This window comes from Vitis riparia, chromosome 11, assembly GCF_004353265.1.
Source record: "Vitis riparia cultivar Riparia Gloire de Montpellier isolate 1030 chromosome 11, EGFV_Vit.rip_1.0, whole genome shotgun sequence".
Lineage (NCBI taxonomy): Eukaryota > Viridiplantae > Streptophyta > Magnoliopsida > Vitales > Vitaceae > Vitis > Vitis riparia.
This window is the reverse complement of record NC_048441.1, coordinates 8,499,585-8,518,002: the sequence shown is the minus strand read 5'-3', so window position 1 is coordinate 8,518,002 and position 18,418 is coordinate 8,499,585. Positions and strand designations below refer to the sequence as shown.

The following is an 18,418-nucleotide window of genomic DNA, read 5'->3' as shown; positions in this document are numbered from 1 at the left end:
TAGAGAGAGAGAAAGAGAGAAACCCACCTTTCTCTCGTACCAAGATCCATGAAGGGGAGTGATTGGGTGGAAGATTGTTGGCTAGACGAGTTCTACAATGCCTGCAACATGTCCATTGGCTTGGATTTGATCTAGGAACATCTAGATCACATGTCATGTCTTTATTTTTAGATCTCTGATATCTATTTTGGGTTTTAATACCATGTTTTCGTTGTGCTTAGATCTAGAGGGGTAGCATTGCATGCACCCTATTGATCTAGGATTTAAGAACAGAGCAATCGAGGGTTCCCAACACTACTTTTTTCCTATATATATCCATCAAAGACTCTGCTAAGTAAAGTCTTGGTAAAGAGATCCAACAGTTTCTCTATAGAAAGTATCTTCTCCAAAGTAACATCATATCTCTATTCTATCTTACGTATCAATTTAATTATACTTTCTTTTTATGTTTTTACCCTTACAATGGTTTATAATGAAATACAAATAATTGAGAAGAATTAAAAATATTTATTGTCTTCCACTAATCTTATTCAAATATTATATAATCTATTATCTATAAATACTTTCATGTAACAAGATAGAAACTCCAAACAATAAAAATATAGAAACATGACTAAACTCCTTAAATATAAAAACTAAATCAACCACTCAAAATTCGAATTAACTTTTAAAAACTGAATAAATTTCTAACTTTTAGAAACATCTTTAATCAATTTTAAGTTGTGTCCGTAGCAAACCTTCCGTTATACAAAACCAGTGGGACTTTGGTAAAAATGGCACGTAGGAGATCAAAGTATAAAGGCAAGTGGGCCAGGGCAAAAAGTGTTGCTGGGATGCAGGTGACTGCATATATTGGAACTGCCACAGATTTCAAGTGATCATTCAGAATGAAGAAGTGGCCTGCGCAAAAAGAGACCAATCCGGCTGCTATGGAAATCAGCAGAAACGATAAACCCCACAGAAGCCTCGTATGCAAGGTTATCCTAAATTCATTCTCTTGGTATCTAGATGTGAGAATTGCTAGAAACATTACCAAGGAAGTGACCGAGAAGCAAAGAGAAAGTAATGATGAAATTGCAAACACTTGGAATGCTAGTTCCTTTCCAAGAACTGGTTTCCCTTGTTCGGTGCTCCCTGGAATAGTGGCTGAGGTTGCAAAGGCGACGGTTGCAATAAGCGCTGCTACAACCGAGCATGAATCCGAGGTCTTAAGTAGCCATTTTCCACCTTCTTTTACGAGGTCTTTATGTGTGGTTGTGAAGATCTCCTTTGCGGTCTTGCCATCTTTATTGTACAACATGAGGAAGTCTGGTCCCACGGAACTTTTGACATACTGCAAGCGTGAAACAAAATAAACAATTTTAAAGATATTTATTTATAATCTATTTACCAGGATCTCTATCATTGTGTATCTTGGTAGAAAAAAGAAAAAAGAAAATTAAAGCCTTGTACTTCATTTGTATTGTGCAATGACAATTGGAGCCACAAGCATGATGAAAAGTAAATTAACCGTAGAGAATAAAAAAAAAAAATGAAAACCTTTAATAAAAATATTGCGTTCTCGTACCTCATACCACTTTATTTCCCATTGCATTTGCAATGCAGCACCTGGAAGAGTCCAAGGATTCACAGACGGATCGTAATTTGCAGCAAGGTGCAAGGCACTGTTTCCTTTAATATCCACCGTATGAAATACACTTTCACTGGTATTTTTCTGTATTAAGAGATCAATCAAATGGGGTTGTCTATTCTCCGCTGCCAACAGCACTATGTTCTTCTTCTGTGAGTTCATGTCATGAATGGCAACTGGAAAATGCTTGAGGATGAGCTCCACAATTTCTTTGATACCAGTTCTTGCTGCGGCTAATATTGGTGTCTCACTTCTATCCAGCCCCGGCTCTGCCAATATATACCACAATAGACAATTCCTAAGCTAATAGAGAAAAGGTCTAGCGTGAGCCATGAGTAAAGCCAAAATAAAATCATTTGTATCGTCAAAATAGACGTTAGATTATCAGTTTCCACTTATTCTGTGGCAATTTGACACAAATGTTGCATAAGATGGAAAAATTCTGTTAAGCTCGTACAGGATACTTATCTATGATGCCACTACTCATCATGTGTACAGCTGACGAGTTCACATCTACTATAAAAGCTAGAGACTCCACCCTACCACCCTCCATATATCAGTGCATTATACAAATTGGAAAAGCTGTTTGGAGCAAAAGTAATGGTAATAATAATAATAGCCCTATCATTTGTTTCAACTTTTTACGTCATTTTGAAGGTACCCAGACTTAATACTATCATCTCAAGGAGAGACATACCGTGTTTATCATCGGCATCTTTGGCCTTTCCGTTAGTTTCTACTGGTGGAAATTCTGTGAAATCTTCCATTAAAGCATGCCCTTCACCGGATGTTGATGTTGATGGTCCTGACCTTCCACCAGCATCATACATATAAATTCTAGTACTTTCAAGCATTTTTTTGAGGATCTGAACAGACCATACGTGCTTCTCTTTCATGTGCTTAATCTTCTGTATTTCTTCGTATCCTTTAGAACCACATAACGGGAAAACACAATTTAAATCTATATTGCTTTACATAATAGCAGAAGGAAAGATAGTGATAGGAATATGGTGCCATACTCAATCCAAGGATAATCAGCATTAGTTTAAATACAAGCTTCATCAGCTCGATGCCTGTGCGATAATTTGGTGGGAACTTCAGTTGATCTTCACCTGTATATGTATATATATGAAAATAGGTATAAGAAACTTCTCAATGGACAAACAAAATTCAAAATAAACTGTTTAAATTAAAGTTATTTGATCATCCTAGCTAATTGGAATGTTATCAGGTTGAACTACAGGGTTTTGGTTACTTTTTTCTTTAATTAATTTATTTATTACCGTAAGGTATAAGATGCAAGCTTGTGCATCACCACATGCCCAACCAAATACCGTGTATAGATAAAAAGTACTTGTCCTGGAAGAACATAAGGTAAAACTAGATCCTACATACCTTCATGTTGTCTCTTTTTGGATTCTCTGCTCCTCAAATGCAGCTTATCTGTGTCCATAAAATAAATAAAGGGACAAAAGTTTTGTTTAGGAAGTGCTTTTGGAGACGGTTCTCTAAAATAATTTTTTAGAAAATAATTTTTAAAAATTGTTCTATCATATTTTATAGAATAAAAATCTATTTATAACCTAAAATATTTTATAACATATCTTCTATATTTTTAAATATATTTTAAAAATGACTTTTACATATATCGATTTATTTTTAATCAATTTTTATATTTATATAATTATGTTTTATAATAGCCCTTAAAAAACAAGTGAAAATAGTGAAAATAATGAAAATATATTCTCCAAAAACACTAAAAAATTGTGGTTAACAATAGAAACTATTTTTTTGTTTTCAATAATAGAAAACTATTTTTTGTTTTCAATAATAGAAAACTATTATTTTATTTTTTATTTTTTTAAGAACTGCAACTATTTTTTTTTTTTTTCTTAGAAAGCCGTTTTAAAAAAATAATAGCCAAACAAGACCTAAGATTCCAAACATGGTATGAGCCAAACAAGGCCAAAGATTCCAAACATTGTATGAGCAATGCCAAGGGGGTGCAGGAATTTGAGAAGCCAGATGCATTGATTTTTTATTTTTTTTTCCACAAACCAATCTGCCTAGTGGCCTAATGCAGCAATTTAACAACTTTCTGATTAGATATTTCATATCTTATCTGTCAAATGCAGATATGTAATTTTTCAATAAGACAACCGTAAAAGTTGTTGTCCTTATCGTTATTATTATAATTACTGTTATATTATCAATTATATAATTATATTATACTATTACTACATCATTACACTACTAGTACTACTACTGCTTATAATATTACTACTTGGCAATAATATTACATTCTTTATATTACTACTACTTGTATATATATAAAGTAAAACTGGTTCCTACATATGCTTTCACCTTTAGGCAGTTCTTTTGCGTTCCCCGCCAATCCCGTCTGGCCATGTCTTTTTACATTGTCTCCATTACCTCCAGAAAACCGAAAGCATGGGATGCATAAACTCTCATCTTCAAGTTCTTTGGGGTTCTCGGCATCCCCCACTTGACCAGAGTTTTTAGCATTTTCTCCATTAGCTCTAGAATTAGAAACCAGCTTGCCTGGTCACAGCATTCATATCCATAAGTAATTTAAACGATTTAATTTTTTTTATTTATGATTATATTTTATTCATAATGGACCTGCTACATACTAATAGCAATTTTCTGATTAGATGTTATGACTACGCTAAAAGTAGTTATAATTGTCACTATTATCATTACAGAAGAAGAACTACAAGAATAAAAGGCATCATTACGAAGAAGAAGCACCACGCCACTAAGTAGTATTAGTAGCCCACATACCTCTATATATAAGCTTGATGATTGAATCATATGTCATACTATGATGGAAACAATTGTGTAGGAGTTTCATTGCTTACCCCATCCAAAGATAACCAATATAACACTATATATGAAATTCAAGAAGTAGCAGCATTTTCTATAATTTGGTGGAAACCATCGATCGCTTGGAAATTCAGTGTTCCTTGACTGTTGACCTATAAAAAAAAAATCCAATTATCGCAATTGTTTAGTTGTGAATGCCATAGCAGTTGAACGTACTGACAAACTAGCAAATGAATCATATAAATACTTGGAACAACAGAAGTATGAGTAAACTAATGGCTCAAAATTGGACAGCCTGCCCTCTGGCACTAGGTGGTTAGCATAGGATGTGGTTGGTGTATGATGTGCTGGGGTGCCCGAACTCAGAAAACCAAAGTTGGCTAAATTTCTCAAAGGGAGTATAAATGTAGCTTGTGGCAAGCGTGCAGAAATGCCCATTGATAAGACACATTGCACCATTTTTAGTTTAACTAAGTGGCTGATCTACGAAGGTCAAGAGCACCAAAGAAAAAGTCGATAAGCAGTAGCGAATGGGGTTAGAGGAGTTGGAGTTGCTTAAATATTTGTTTAATAATGATAGAACCTGCTGGCAGCTTTGAAATCAGCTGATGAACCCAAAACTTGACCCAGTTTTTATATGTATATAGCATGTAATGTGCATGGTCATCATGGGTACATTAATTCCTCGCTGAATATTCATGCAACTACAGAGGAGCATTTGAAGAGAATATATATATATATATATATATTTGTGTTGTGCAAGCCTACTACACATGCACCTGACAACAAGAATATTCAATACATACTGAAAAAGCTATGTGCTATGTATTTTGTAGGTGGATACTGACACTGGAGAGTTGATATATACCTGTTGGTTTGTTGATATGATCTGGAAGAATATTGGGATTTGGCAGCTTGTTGGCATTTTTACCATGTAAAAATAATAATATTAATAATGTGCGCCTGCCAACAAGAATATCCAATACATACAGAAAACGCTGTGTTTTGTATCTTGTAGCTAGGACGTGGATACTGGATACTGACTTGAAAGTTGATATATACCTGTTTGGTTATTGATCTCGTCTGGAAGAATGAGATCTGGCAGCTCTTTGACAGTTATACCTTGCAAAAGTAATAATATTAATAATGTGAACAAAATTTTTGTTGCAGTAGTTAATATAGTGTAATAGTTACAGGTTGGAATCCAATCCATCACAGCAAGAACTCCTTGAAAAGTAGTGCGCGTTAGGTACTGACTTGAAGCAGATACTACATGCATGGGTTCTTATGTGTCCTTAATAGATATGAAAATATAATTGATATGAATGCCTGTGCGCATGCACTAGGCCTGGACCAAGGAAATCATCTGCTTTATATATGAAAGGTTATTGGTAATGTGCCTAAATGAATAATGAGATTGGCAGAGAGTTCTACTTACAAGAATAAATAATATTTTCCCGCCAGCCGGAGTAAGCACCACTTCTGAATACTGAAGGCTTATCGGCCAGAAGATGGAGAGGGGTCGATCCTCTTTCGTCCATCCAGTTCATTAGCTCTTTATGATTGTTCATTATATGAAATGCCAATTCTGTGAAGCACAACAACAAAGATTAATGTTGATCATTTAAATATCCAACGTGTTGAAATATACGTACATACACACACATATATATATATAAGCAAGACATGAGACACCGATACTTGGGCGTGTGTGTACGCATGCATGCTATCCTCCTATGAAGAGGCCTGAAATTTAAAATACTTACTAAAGTGCTCTCCAATAATGGCGGTGTGGAGAATCGTTGCACCAAACTTTCCTCCTCGATAGTACCTCTCGATGCCATTTGGTTTGCAGATTTCACAGAGGAAAATGAAAGCGTCCAGTTTGCCATGGAGAACGGTCAAGAAGAGGGGTGTATGCCCATTATTATTGCGCTGGTCCAGCAGATCTATATGCTCTCCAGTCATGCATTTGCACATAGGAATATTGCCCATGGCCGCAGCTAAATGGAGAGGAGTGTTGCCATGGTTGTTCGTAAGTTTTAGAGCATCCTTGACCTCGGCACGCAGCGCTTTAACAAGTTGTTCAACTATATGTTCACGGCCATCTGAGACGGCTTTGTGCAATGCTGTGTCCCCAGAACTATTGATCTTGAGTTGGGCAGCTCCTTTGATGTGCTCGTATATGTCGACAACGTTATCCCAGTGCCCTTTCAGGACCTCGTCAAACAGTTTTGTCAGAGTGAACTCCACCATTCTTCCTCTCCTGATGATGAGTAACAAGTAAGAACGTCACCCACTCCTCTCTATACCATCAAACAGATAGACTACATGTATATATATATATATATATATATATATATATATATATATATATATGTATACCACTCCCGCTAGCCCATCCTCCCTCCTCTGTTCTCAGGACATGCTACTCCAAAAGTGATACCTTGCTCAAGATATGGGATAAGGACAAGAATGGACCCCACGATACAAAAATAAAACCTTGGGAATCATCAATGTAGTCATTGCTAATTAATTGGTTATCTTAAAGATCCTTCCTTGATTAAATATTAAATGTGATTCCATTAGCTTACTCTGTTGCCCGTAATGCATCAAGACTCCCCACTTTGGTAATTTTGTCTTAGTTTCTTGCGACTGACGTTGTTAGCTTTTAGCCAGTCGAAAAGAAAAAGTCGGTCTTCCCGTACAACCAACCGGCAAGGGCAAAATGGGAAGAGAAAATAGAATTCCTTTTCAATATGTTTTTCATAATCACTAGAATTCCTAATAACTAGCTTTGCTCAGGAAGACGGCTTTTATTTATTTTTTTTTTTTTTTCATAATCACTTTCCTCAAATCAAGCATAGCACTAAAACCGAAAACATACTTTTAGATCCTAAAAAGTTTATGTGAGTTAATAAATTTATTTTATGGATCATGTTTTTTTATTCTGAAGGGATACATGAATCCTACTAATAATAAAAAAATACAATTAATGTCATCTAGTTGATCACTAAAGATTTAATATTTGTCGTTGTACACTTTCCGAGAGAAGTTAAGAATCCAAGTCCCTCTCTTAATTTAAGATGCCGGATTTGATGTTTTATATATATATATACATAAAAGGCCACATATCTTCTCCAAAGAATCTTAGTTAGTCGTTCATTCTCGTCCCCTTTTCATAAGCCGAAATGAGGAACGCCCCACAGATATTTAAGAAGGAAAAGTGCTTTATTAAAAGAAACATCACCTGTTCGCATAAAACTTATATGTTACTGAAGAAATTATTCTTCTTTGAAAAGAAATCTATCATTAAAAGCCAAGAGAAAATCAAAAATGGCAAATTACAAATTTGATTCTTTAATTTTGCTGAAAATTCTACTTAGTATAGGAGTTTTTTCTTTCTTCTTATAGGCAACATGTGATTGGCAAGATCAGAAAAAGTAACTTGTGAGTTGCAAGGTTATGCTTTATACTAAAAGAAAAAGACAAAGAGCATGCTCATATTGTAGTGTTATATTACGCAGAATATGAATCATATCCCGTGTTTTTTTCCAAGGCCGCAAGCGGCATCTCTACCATGGTTTCTTCCCGTAACCATGATTTAGGCTATCTCACATGTGTAATATACAAAAATTTCGGATTTTTCACAAAAAGATAAATAAAAAATAAGAAAATAAATGAATAAAATTATTTGTATTACAATAATGTGGATACAATCCTCTTTGATAATGTTTTAATTAATTATAAAAAATAATATTTTCCTCTTATTTGTTCATTTTGATCACAATCCAATGGATGGTAGTGCAAATAATTCCTAGGGGTTGATGTTGAAGATTGTCTAATGTGGCTTGTTCTCTATTGACTTTGTTGATCTTTGAGGAGATAAAAAGAGGCAAAGTAAAAATGTTAACCCCAATCAAGTTTGAGATTTGTGGAGGATGATGAGAATAAAGAAAAGCTAAGAAGTACAAGGCATGAGTATGAAAGATGAGAAACAAAGGTTATGGAAATATTTGTTTGGAGAGAATGCAATCATGTGAATGTTAAGATAGGAGTATGGACTGGCATTTTTACGTGTGTTCCCACTCGACTAGTAAGACTCACTTTTTAAATTGAAAAACCGATTTTTATAAAAAGAATGGAGAGTTGCCACTTACTTTTATTTATTTTTAAAAGAGGAAATCAAGTAGGAACAAAACCCCTAAAATGACTCTTGACTTTTGGAAAAGTTGTCTGTAAAAAACTAAAGTTTAAGTCTGGGGATCAGATTACTTATTAGGAAGGTATCTCAAAGATGTCATATCCCTCTAAGCCCTAAAATGATCTTTACTAGTTAAGTTGAGAGAAATATGACAATTAATTAGTCGATTATGAATACCTAGATAGGTTAAGGCGATTTTGAAAGTCTATTATCACTAGCATGCCAAATAAAATAATTCAAAACACAATCATAAAGTAAGGATTGTATTGCATACCTGAACTGCAACTTAAGCACTATCACAAGACATCGATGGTTAGTTTAAAAAATAAAACACACATCATGCATTTTACCCTAATCTCTTAATCAAACATGACAAGTCGAACAAATAATAAAAAAGGTATGCTAAACATGTTGACAATCATATACGAAGCAATACATAATGATCATATATAAAAAAAAAATACATAATTTATGGAATTAGGATGCGAAGGTAAGATGAGTACCTAAATAGCATAGATAACTCATAATGTGCTTGCACAAGACATGGAAGGTTAGATAAAAATTATAGTAATAAATAATAAAAGATAGTATCTAAATAGCATAGCAAAAATGATCAGAGTATATATTCATCAATTATCACATACATCTTACATATTATTCCTAAAAAATTGATGGTTATGATTATAACAAGTAGCAAAAGTTGCAACAAAGATAAGTTTTGAAAATATTCTTTTATTTTGGGGTCCCAGTTTATTTTACATTTCTATTTCTATGTTTTTAGCTCCAATCAGTGAAAGGGGCTAAGGTCTCCATATCTTAGCATAGTTCATCGAGTTGAAAGGATCATAACTCTTATTAGTGGTTATAAGGAGCGAAAAGGAGTAACCATGACTCAGGTTCATAGTTATGATGATAAAAAAAGTATCTATGGGAAGTAAGGATTGTGGTTGTGAAGGCCACAAGTCAAGCAACCTTGGCCTTAGCTCCTTTAGTCTTATAAACCAAACACTGACCTTTTGATATGAGCAAGAATCCATTTAAAACATCTAATTGCAAGAACCCAAAAAGAATTAATTAGATCGAGTTGATCTTCTATTCAGGTGGGTAATACTCATGCTAACTGGAACCCCCTTTGGTATAAACCTATGGCTTGTTCCTAAAGTTGTAAGCATCGAATGAGAGCCTTGTTGGTGGGATGAGCGTGAGAAAAGAAGTTTCTATAAATTTATGCCCCTAGAGTTCATTGTCTTTTAGTTTTCTAGTTTCTAGGATCCTTATTCCTCTATAGTTTCAAAATCAATTTTTTTCTCGAGTTTCTAATCAACACTCATACCATAAAGCTCATACCTTTAGTGCATTTAAGCACAAGTTTCCTATGAAGTTTATATATTTTATTTTATTGGTTCAAGAGTTAAGAGTTTCAACAATTAATTTGGTTTAAAATTTTGTTCTTGCAAAACTTTATGGCCAAATTTATTTCCAGATTTTGTTAAACTAGAGACACCCTTGTAAAAACCAAAAAATTGGTGTCGTTGTCGGGGAACTTTTTGCATTAACGGTGCTAAAGGTATTTTAGGGTATACATTTGTTGTTTTTGTAGCTCTACAATTGTATTTCACCTATTCTCCATTCATTTTTGTTTCTTTTAGCCACACTTGTTTTATCTTTGTTGCTTCATTTCTTTTCCTTTTCCAAGTCACTCAATCTAGCATTATAAGCATTATAGCTACTCGGATGATGTCTTTAGGAAAGTATGATGACCAGGAGACCTGATCTAAATTGGTAACCCCTAGTCTAACACCACTTGATAGCACTAGTGCATGACTAGTTGGCTACACTGAAGGTCAATTTGTTTGTCCTTAGTGAGGTAGCTTATCTTCTGATGGTATGTAGAGGGAATGACACTTTCATACTATGAAGCCATGCACATCCCATGATGGCGTTGAAAAGGAATAAGTTCTCTACCATTGAGAATTGCACATTTAGGGTGATCGGGCCAGCCAGAATGGGTAACACAACATCGCCTAGAGAAGTTGTCATGGCCTTATTGAACTCGTTAGTACGTCTTGAGGCTATGCGCTAGTTTTAGGGTTGCCGACGTTGAGAGGGGCCCATAACTCTTCATTTTCTTCCTTTAGCCGTCTTGTTTGGCTTATCAAAGACTGAATCTGTCGGTCATTTTCACGTTGGTGTTTCTCCATGCTTCCACACCAGAAAAAGTTGTCTTCGCTACCTATAGTTGATGATTGGCTTCTAGAGGGTGTAGACATTATTACTTTTCCCATAGATGACGCTAATGCTGGTTTGGAGCCAACTGGAGTTGGATTCATCTAGCTCAATGGAGGTTAGATGACCTTCCTCATTTTCTTGTGCCTCTTAGAGAATTTGCCCAATAACAATGAGCTAAATGAACTCTTATCCTACACAAAAGAATGTCCAGATGGGTGGTCCAGACATGCCCTTCCGAAGCTTAAGTTAAATAAGAATAGCTCAAGTTGCTTAGTGAGAGAAAATATAGGCGTATGTGTGCGTAAGTACCCTGTTTATGCTTTTTGAAGGGGTTTTTATAGTGCTAAAGAGAGTGCCACTGTAGTGCTGACTAAGCACTTTGAATTTCTCTTGTAATGATGATTGTCTTGTAGACGGCTGGGCAATCATCACAGGTTTGGAAGGTTGGCAGGGGCCATCAGTTGTCGCATCATGATCTTAGACTGTGCAGTCGCCTGTCTCTTCAACTTATTGATGGTTTGGGGTTCTGTGCAACAATTAACTGATATGGACTTGAGGGTTAGAGGAGGTCCCATCAACCGTCCACACATCAAGCGTGAATGATCATGCTTCCTAGTGGGTCTTGAAGGCTTGATTGGAAAGTCCTATCAGTTTGGGAGATCTGACCTTCCTTTGTTGTCTAGCCCTGTAGGGAAAGAAGGGCTTTCTTATTCTTGGTATCAGGTGGATATGGTGGTGATCCGGACGGGTTGCACGCCTATGCTAGACGGTCAAGGTGCTCTGGTTGGAAAAGGGACACATGGAGGGGAGCCTCCCACAAACAACATCATCAATCAATGACAAAACAAAAAATTCAAGTAAAAATTTCTCATCCGTGCAATCTAGAATGGATGAATGGTATAAGTGGGAACTGCAAGTATTATGAGGTTTCAAAGAAGAATTCTTTCCTCTTGTCTTGCTTTTTTTGTGGGTTAGTGGAAAGTCAATCTCAATTTTCTTGGATTTTGGCAAACTAATTGCCCCATTAGGGTGGAACTCACTTCACCAGAGGCAATATCAACCATGTCTACATGCTATGTTGTTTGGGAGGCTAGAAAACCATCCAAAATTCAAGAGAAACTTGGTGGTGGGCATGGTCAAGGGTTGGATCAATAGCGTAAGGATATTCAATCGTAGAAACAGTCATGTTAAATACAAGCACATGGAAATGGGAATCGCCTTCACATCTGAATGGTAACAAATACCCATATTCTATAGAAGTATAGAATAATAAACAGTAAATGACTACCACCCATTGCTGAACAAAAAATCACCATGGAGTTTCAACAATTCCACACGCCATACTACACCAGTGGGAAGGTGGAAGAATACAAAATTGAGAGACTCTCTGCATATTCTCTCAAAAAGATATTAGAAACTCCCCGTGGAAATTTGTCAGCAAATACATATTATGGTATTATGGTGTTACCAAAGAATACAAGCGAAAAAAAAAAGGTTAAGAAAGAGGAATACGTGTCAAGTATCCATGTGTAAGGAAGGAAGGGTGTATAACCTTGAAAAACTGTGGCTTTTTGGTGGAGGTCATGTGCTTCTAAAACCTACAGCAAAAAAAAAAAAAGAGGTTGAAAATGAAATTGTGTCAAATTTGATTTAGAGTGCGTTTGGTAGTGATTTTAGGAAGTGTTTCTATACTTTCCAACACTTGAAATTTTTTTATCTTGTAAGTATTAGAAAGACTAGAAATACTTTCTAGAATCGCTACCAAACACATTCTTAGAGCACATTTGATAGTGATTATAGAAAGTATTTCTAGTATTTTTAATACTCGAATGATGAAAATTTTCAAATGTTACAAATGTTAGAAACACTTAATAGAATCACTACCAAACACACTCTTAATTCATATATGTTGCTCGAGGCCAAATGCAAATGATGGGTCCATTGTCCTTGTAGATATGCAGTGACCATTGCACTTCCATAATTCGTTCACATTCTCTTCCAAAACATTGTTAGCTTTCTGCTTAGTTTCAATTAAAATTTTTGATAATTTTTATTTACTTTTATCCAACTCAAAAATAAATAAATTGAACTTTTTCTAATTTTTTTTTTCCAAATTCATGTGATATAGTGAGGGTGTGAAGGAAGAATGGAAAGGAGAGGTAAGTAGGTAAGAAGATGATTAATACGGCTGGGATCAAAATGTCCCATTGATTCCTATTCAACTTCAAAGTTAAAGATGAGAGCATACTTTGTATTTTGATTTTAAAGAATAATTTTTTTTTTTTTTTTACGGTTTTTAAAATTTATTTTGAACATTTGTTTAAAATTTATGTTTCAATTAGAAGCAATGGATTTTTTTCCTTTTATTTATTTATTTCTTTCTTTTTTTCTCTTTAAATGACTGTTAACATTTTTTTAATATTTAATTAAATTCTTATGCAAATATTATTTTTGTAATGATAAAGTATATTTCTAAAATTTACATCTAAATTTTGTACAAATGCCAAGAGTTTTGTCTTTTGGATTGATTAGTCTTTTAATTGGTCCTATTTTTTTTTTTTTTTCTAATGTATTGAGATGTAGGAGAAGATGTTTAATTTATTGTGCATTTGAGAGTGTTTTTATTTTAAATATTTTTAGTAGAAGTATAATCACTTATCAATTATTAAGTGTTTTTCCAAATAACACTATAAGAGTGCGTTTGGTAGTGATTTTAGGAAATAGTTCTAATCTTTCCAACACTTGAAATTTTTATATTTCATATATTAAAAATGCTAGAAACACTTCCTACAATCACTACCAAACTAAGTGATTTTTTAATATTAAAAGTGATTTTTTTAAAAAAAAAAAGTGTTTCCAAAATTTTGTCAAACACATAAATTTTATTCAAAATATTTTTTAAATTGAAAGTATTTCTTAAAATCATAGTGAAACAGAATTTAAATGAATTTACATACTAATTTGTTTTAGGAATTGGATCATGGTTTATAATTACAGCTTTTACACATATTTATATGTTTATTTCAAATTATCTTACAGATAATGAAAGAGCAAGAGAAAGATTCACATAAAAATGGGTATTTCGAACCATGATTCATCTTGTATCTCGGCATCCATATAAATTCAATGGCTCATTAGCATAAATGAAAGGAAAGGGTAGGTACCATAAACACATCATAATCTCATTAAAAAAAGGATCGATGAAATTATTAGATGCTATGTACTGAATTAGACTAACTATCAAATTAAGGAGACATAGAAATTAGAAAAGAGGAAAATTAATAGCATAAAAAAATTATTTGAACTAAATCATTTTTGGGTGTGGGAGAGCCTCTTCACATTTTTTATTTTTATATTTTTTGCATTTTTCATTTATATATGTATCAATTTTTATAATAGAAGTCATTATTAAATTATTAAATACCATCTCTACCCTTTTTTTTTTCTTAAATATTTTTCATTATATTTTTTTATTTAAATGAAATAAAAAAAGGGAAAAGTGTAGAAAGGGGTTGTAAAAAAAGAATTAACTTAAAAAATATAGTATACTTCACCAATTAAATATTGGTCACGCCTCTCTAGTCTCTATTAACTTTCTAATCTTTCATTGGGTTAACCCATGTCAGTAATTTAATTGATTTGGTTGAAGTGTCTCTCAAACCTTGTGAAATGGTTCCATTCATCATCTTTTCCAAAGGTTTCAACATCTTTTTCCAAAGTGCAAGGAGGGTGTGCATCCCTTGGAGATGCAATCCTCCTTCAGGACAAGAAACCAGACTCGGCCATTTTAGGATTGGCACGCCGCGCGCATGCAGAACTGCAAGGGTTCGTACAAAAATTTGAATGGAAAAGCATAAAATTATATACTCTTTTGGGTTTGGTTTGCAACTTTGCATAGATACCTTTCAAAGAAAAATATAACCAAGTCCTTTTCTCCTCTTTAAACAAAACAACTACAGAGACTCTTCTGCTACAGAGGAAGAGTTGAAATAAACAATAATGAGCCCTTCCAGGATTTACAACCAGAATCTCTCTGTCTGTGAAGCTCAAATCCTGAAGCAGACGAAGAAGGGAAATGGGAAAATGCATGTTAAACCTAACTAGTTGAACAGGTCAATTTCCATAGAAGGCTGTGGAGGTTTTAATGAGAATTATCCGAAGCAAGGCAAAAATATGTGACATTTCTTTGCCTAATGCACAAACATATGCAAAAATGAAGTATATTTTGTGTTGAAAGCTCAACCACATAAATATGTCTGCTACTACCAACATAAGATGGAGGCAAGTGACTATGAAGAAAGATTTTCTGATCTAAAAGATTTAGTTGCTCCAACTTGTTTGCTGGCAGTCAACGCTAGCTCTGCACTTTTATCGGAACCTTTCTGCACTTTTCATCTGAACTATAATTCTCCCTTTTCTTTTTCACTACAACTTCTCAGGTTCCAGGTCCACTCCAGATTTATGGATACAAAAATAATTGCTAATGAAGAAAAAAAGAGATATACCAACAAAATTATATCATTCATCCTACAAAATAATTGCATGGTCAAACCACATTTCATTTTGAGAGTTCAAAGACAATCAAACAGCACAAAATTCATCCGAACACTTGTCCAAAATCATGCCTAATCGAGCCTCCATATACAAAATTTAAAAGCTCTACTCTCACTGCTGCAGGTGATCATGACCTGCATCTTCATTGTTCCGAAATATGACAACCTTGAGTGAAGTTCCGGTGCATTCGATCAGCTCGAAGGCACAGACATCACCTACTTCCAAAGAGTTATCTCTCGCAAACTTTGTCCAACCAGAGGAGAATTTTACATTGGATTTTTTCATAATGTATTTGACAGACCAAGTTCTTCCATCTGAAACAGAAAGGGTTGTTTTGTTGTTATCCCTTTTGAAGTGCCTCTTGACAAAACTCACTGGTATACCCTGCATGGGTAAACAAAAGATTATTTTCTTTAAAAATCATGATCTGTGAAAATGTTGAGATTTGATATGCCAATTCTGGAGCAAAAATAAACTCTATTGTGATTTAAAAGCTTACCAAACCGTACCAACTACCAACATAAGATGGTCGCATGGTAACAATGAAGAAAGGATTTTCGGATTTGAAAGCTTTAGCTCTTTCTAGAGCTCCATCTGAAATGGATGGATAAGATTACAGCAGCATGCGGCATCAATCAAATACAAAATAAAAACTCAAGCAAAAATTTCTTACCCCTAAAATTTGGAATTGAGGAATCATAAAGGTGGGAACTGCAAGCATTATGAGGTCTAAAAGAAGGATTGTTTTTTGTTATCATCCTTGTTTTGTGGGTGGTTGGAAATCACTCTGAATGTCCTCAACTTTTGGCAAGCTGCTTGCTCCATTAGGGTGGAACACTACTTCACTAGTGGTAACATCGATCGTGTCTATATGGTTTGTTGTTTTGGAGGATGGAAAATCATCCAAAATCCCAACAGAAACTTCGTGAAGGTTGTCGTCATGAGTGGGAGTAGTAGCGTATGGATATTCAATCTCAGAAGCGGTCATATCAAATATAAGCACATGGAAATGGGAACTGCCTTCGTATCTGAACAGTAAGAAATGCCCATATCCTATAGAATAGAAGTCAGCAAATCGCTGCCATCCACTGCCGAACAAAACCTCACCATGGAGTTTCAACAATTCTACTCGCCATTCAGCGCCAGTGGGAAGGTGGAGGAACACAAAATTTGAGAGACTGTTTCCATATTCTTTTAGAAAAATCTGAGGAATTCCCTGTGAAATTTTGTTGACAAATTCACATTGTAGTACCATGTATAGTAGTACGAAAGAATAAAATTAGCAGAAGGCAAGAAAGAGGAATACTCACAGGGTATCCATGTGTAAGAAACGACGGGTGTATGATCCTGAAAAAGTGTGGCTTCTGGGTGGAGGTCATGGGCTTCTGAGACCTGAGGAGGAATAGGAAGAGCAGAGGAGGGAGGTGAAATTGCGTTAAATGTGATTTAATACATTTCCGGGGCTCGAGACCAATCACAAATGACAGGTTATACCTGCCCCCTTCACAATCTCTGCCACGTGGAAGAAAAAAAAAATTATGTTTTATCAATTTTCTGCTTCATTTCAACCTAGTTTCTCTAAACTTTGGGCCAACCTAGATTATCTTAGTCGTTCCACAACTTCGCTCAATGGTGCAAGAAAGGGAACGCCTCTCGCACATTTGATAATTGATACATCCGGTTAGATAATTAATTAATAAAGGATGGACTCCAACCTCATAAAGTGGCTTGAACCCATGTTGTATCATTCCTTTTTATTGAAAATTCCTTCAATATTTCCCTTGAAAGCTTTGGGAAATAGAAAAATATGGCATGGAGAATGATTATGTTCCAAGTGTATTAATTTTTTAACTTAGAAAACTTTATATATATATATATATATATATCAAAACCTTAAGAGAACATTTTGGAGAGATTTTCTTGAACTAAACTTACAAAAAAACTTTTAAAATATAAAAATAGGCTAAAAATACATTATCAAAAGCTCAGGCATTCAAAGGTCCCAAGGAACACTAGAGGAATATTTGAACATTGGATAGTCCTATGAGCGAACAAACATCCCATGTGTGATGTTGGAAGGTCTATGCCCCAAATTGTGCTTTTGGCTCTATCGTTTACATTCCCTACAAAATCACACCTAGTACACATGTAATTATCATTTCTCATACTCTAATATATTGAAGTGTTCATACATCAAATATGAATAGAGTTACAAGCATGACTTGAACTCAATTCTAATTAATAAGACGCCAATAGTATGATACCTTGAACTCAATGCAATAATTGAACAAAACTGTCAGCCTACTCTAATACATCAACATTAAAAACTTCATATATATATTTCTATTGCTTTATAATTTTGTAGGTTATTAGAACTCTTTTAATGATTTTTTGATATGAGTCTTTCAATTTACTATAATTTATGTTTATTATATTCTCATTGCTAATCCTCTAACAATAAAAGGGTTGTAATGAAAAATATTAGGTCATTTAAAATTATTTTTTTTAGATAAATTTAAGAGTTAAATGCTAATTTATATTTTAGAGGTTGAATTTAAGATGGAGGTATTTGATAAAAGAGCAAATCAAGTATAAGTAAAAAGAATGATAAATCCCTTTTTCTTATGTGTGCTTGATGATATAAATTTTAAACCATTTACTACATAATACTATTAAAAAAAAGAAACCATTAAATTTGTTTAATAAAAGTAACTAAAGTAAATTTTAAAATTTTATTACTTTTTAATTTCATATTTCTCCTTTTATAAAATAATATTTTTATAATTAAATAATTTTATACTTAAATATATCTTCTTCTAAATCACAAATTTTATTATTAGTTCCTTCCTCTGACAAAATTAAAATTCTAAAAAGAAACCTATTTTAGTTGATGTCTGAGAATTATATTAAATCAAGTCCCTCTGTGGAACAACACTTTTCACGATGTGTTCTCA

General features: G+C 34.1%; 1 protein-coding gene across 2 annotated transcripts; it reads right to left on the bottom strand.

Moving 5' to 3' along the window:
- Positions 1 to 624: 624 nt before the first annotated feature.
- On the bottom strand, positions 625 to 6,762 carry LOC117924977. 2 transcript variants are annotated; one of them, XM_034843738.1, is made up of 10 exons: positions 6,244 to 6,762; positions 5,916 to 6,065; positions 5,540 to 5,599; positions 4,513 to 4,629; positions 3,995 to 4,192; positions 3,026 to 3,073; positions 2,650 to 2,742; positions 2,328 to 2,555; positions 1,568 to 1,899; positions 625 to 1,333 (listed from the first exon to the last, which is right to left on the bottom strand). In XM_034843738.1, the coding sequence occupies exons 1-10, from the start codon at positions 6,731 to 6,733 to the stop codon at positions 716 to 718; spliced, it is 2,334 nt and encodes a 777-aa protein (XP_034699629.1). In that variant the 5' UTR covers positions 6,734 to 6,762; the 3' UTR covers positions 625 to 715. The 2 variants fall into 2 exon arrangements, with proteins under 2 accessions (XP_034699629.1, XP_034699630.1); XM_034843739.1 differs by lacking the exon at positions 3,026 to 3,073.
- Positions 6,763 to 18,418: the final 11,656 nt, after the last annotated feature.

Coding starts and splice junctions, on each gene's coding strand:
- LOC117924977 (XM_034843738.1), bottom strand. CDS start 6,733: ATGGTGGAGTTCACTCTGACAAAACTGTTTGACGAGGTCCTGAAAGGG. Junction 2,556..2,649: donor GCTGATTATCCTTGGATTGA/GTATGGCACCAT, acceptor GTGGTTCTAAAG/GATACGAAGAAATACAGAAG. Junction 1,334..1,567: donor GGGAAATAAAGTGGTATGAG/GTACGAGAACGC, acceptor TCACGCTTGCAG/TATGTCAAAAGTTCCGTGGG.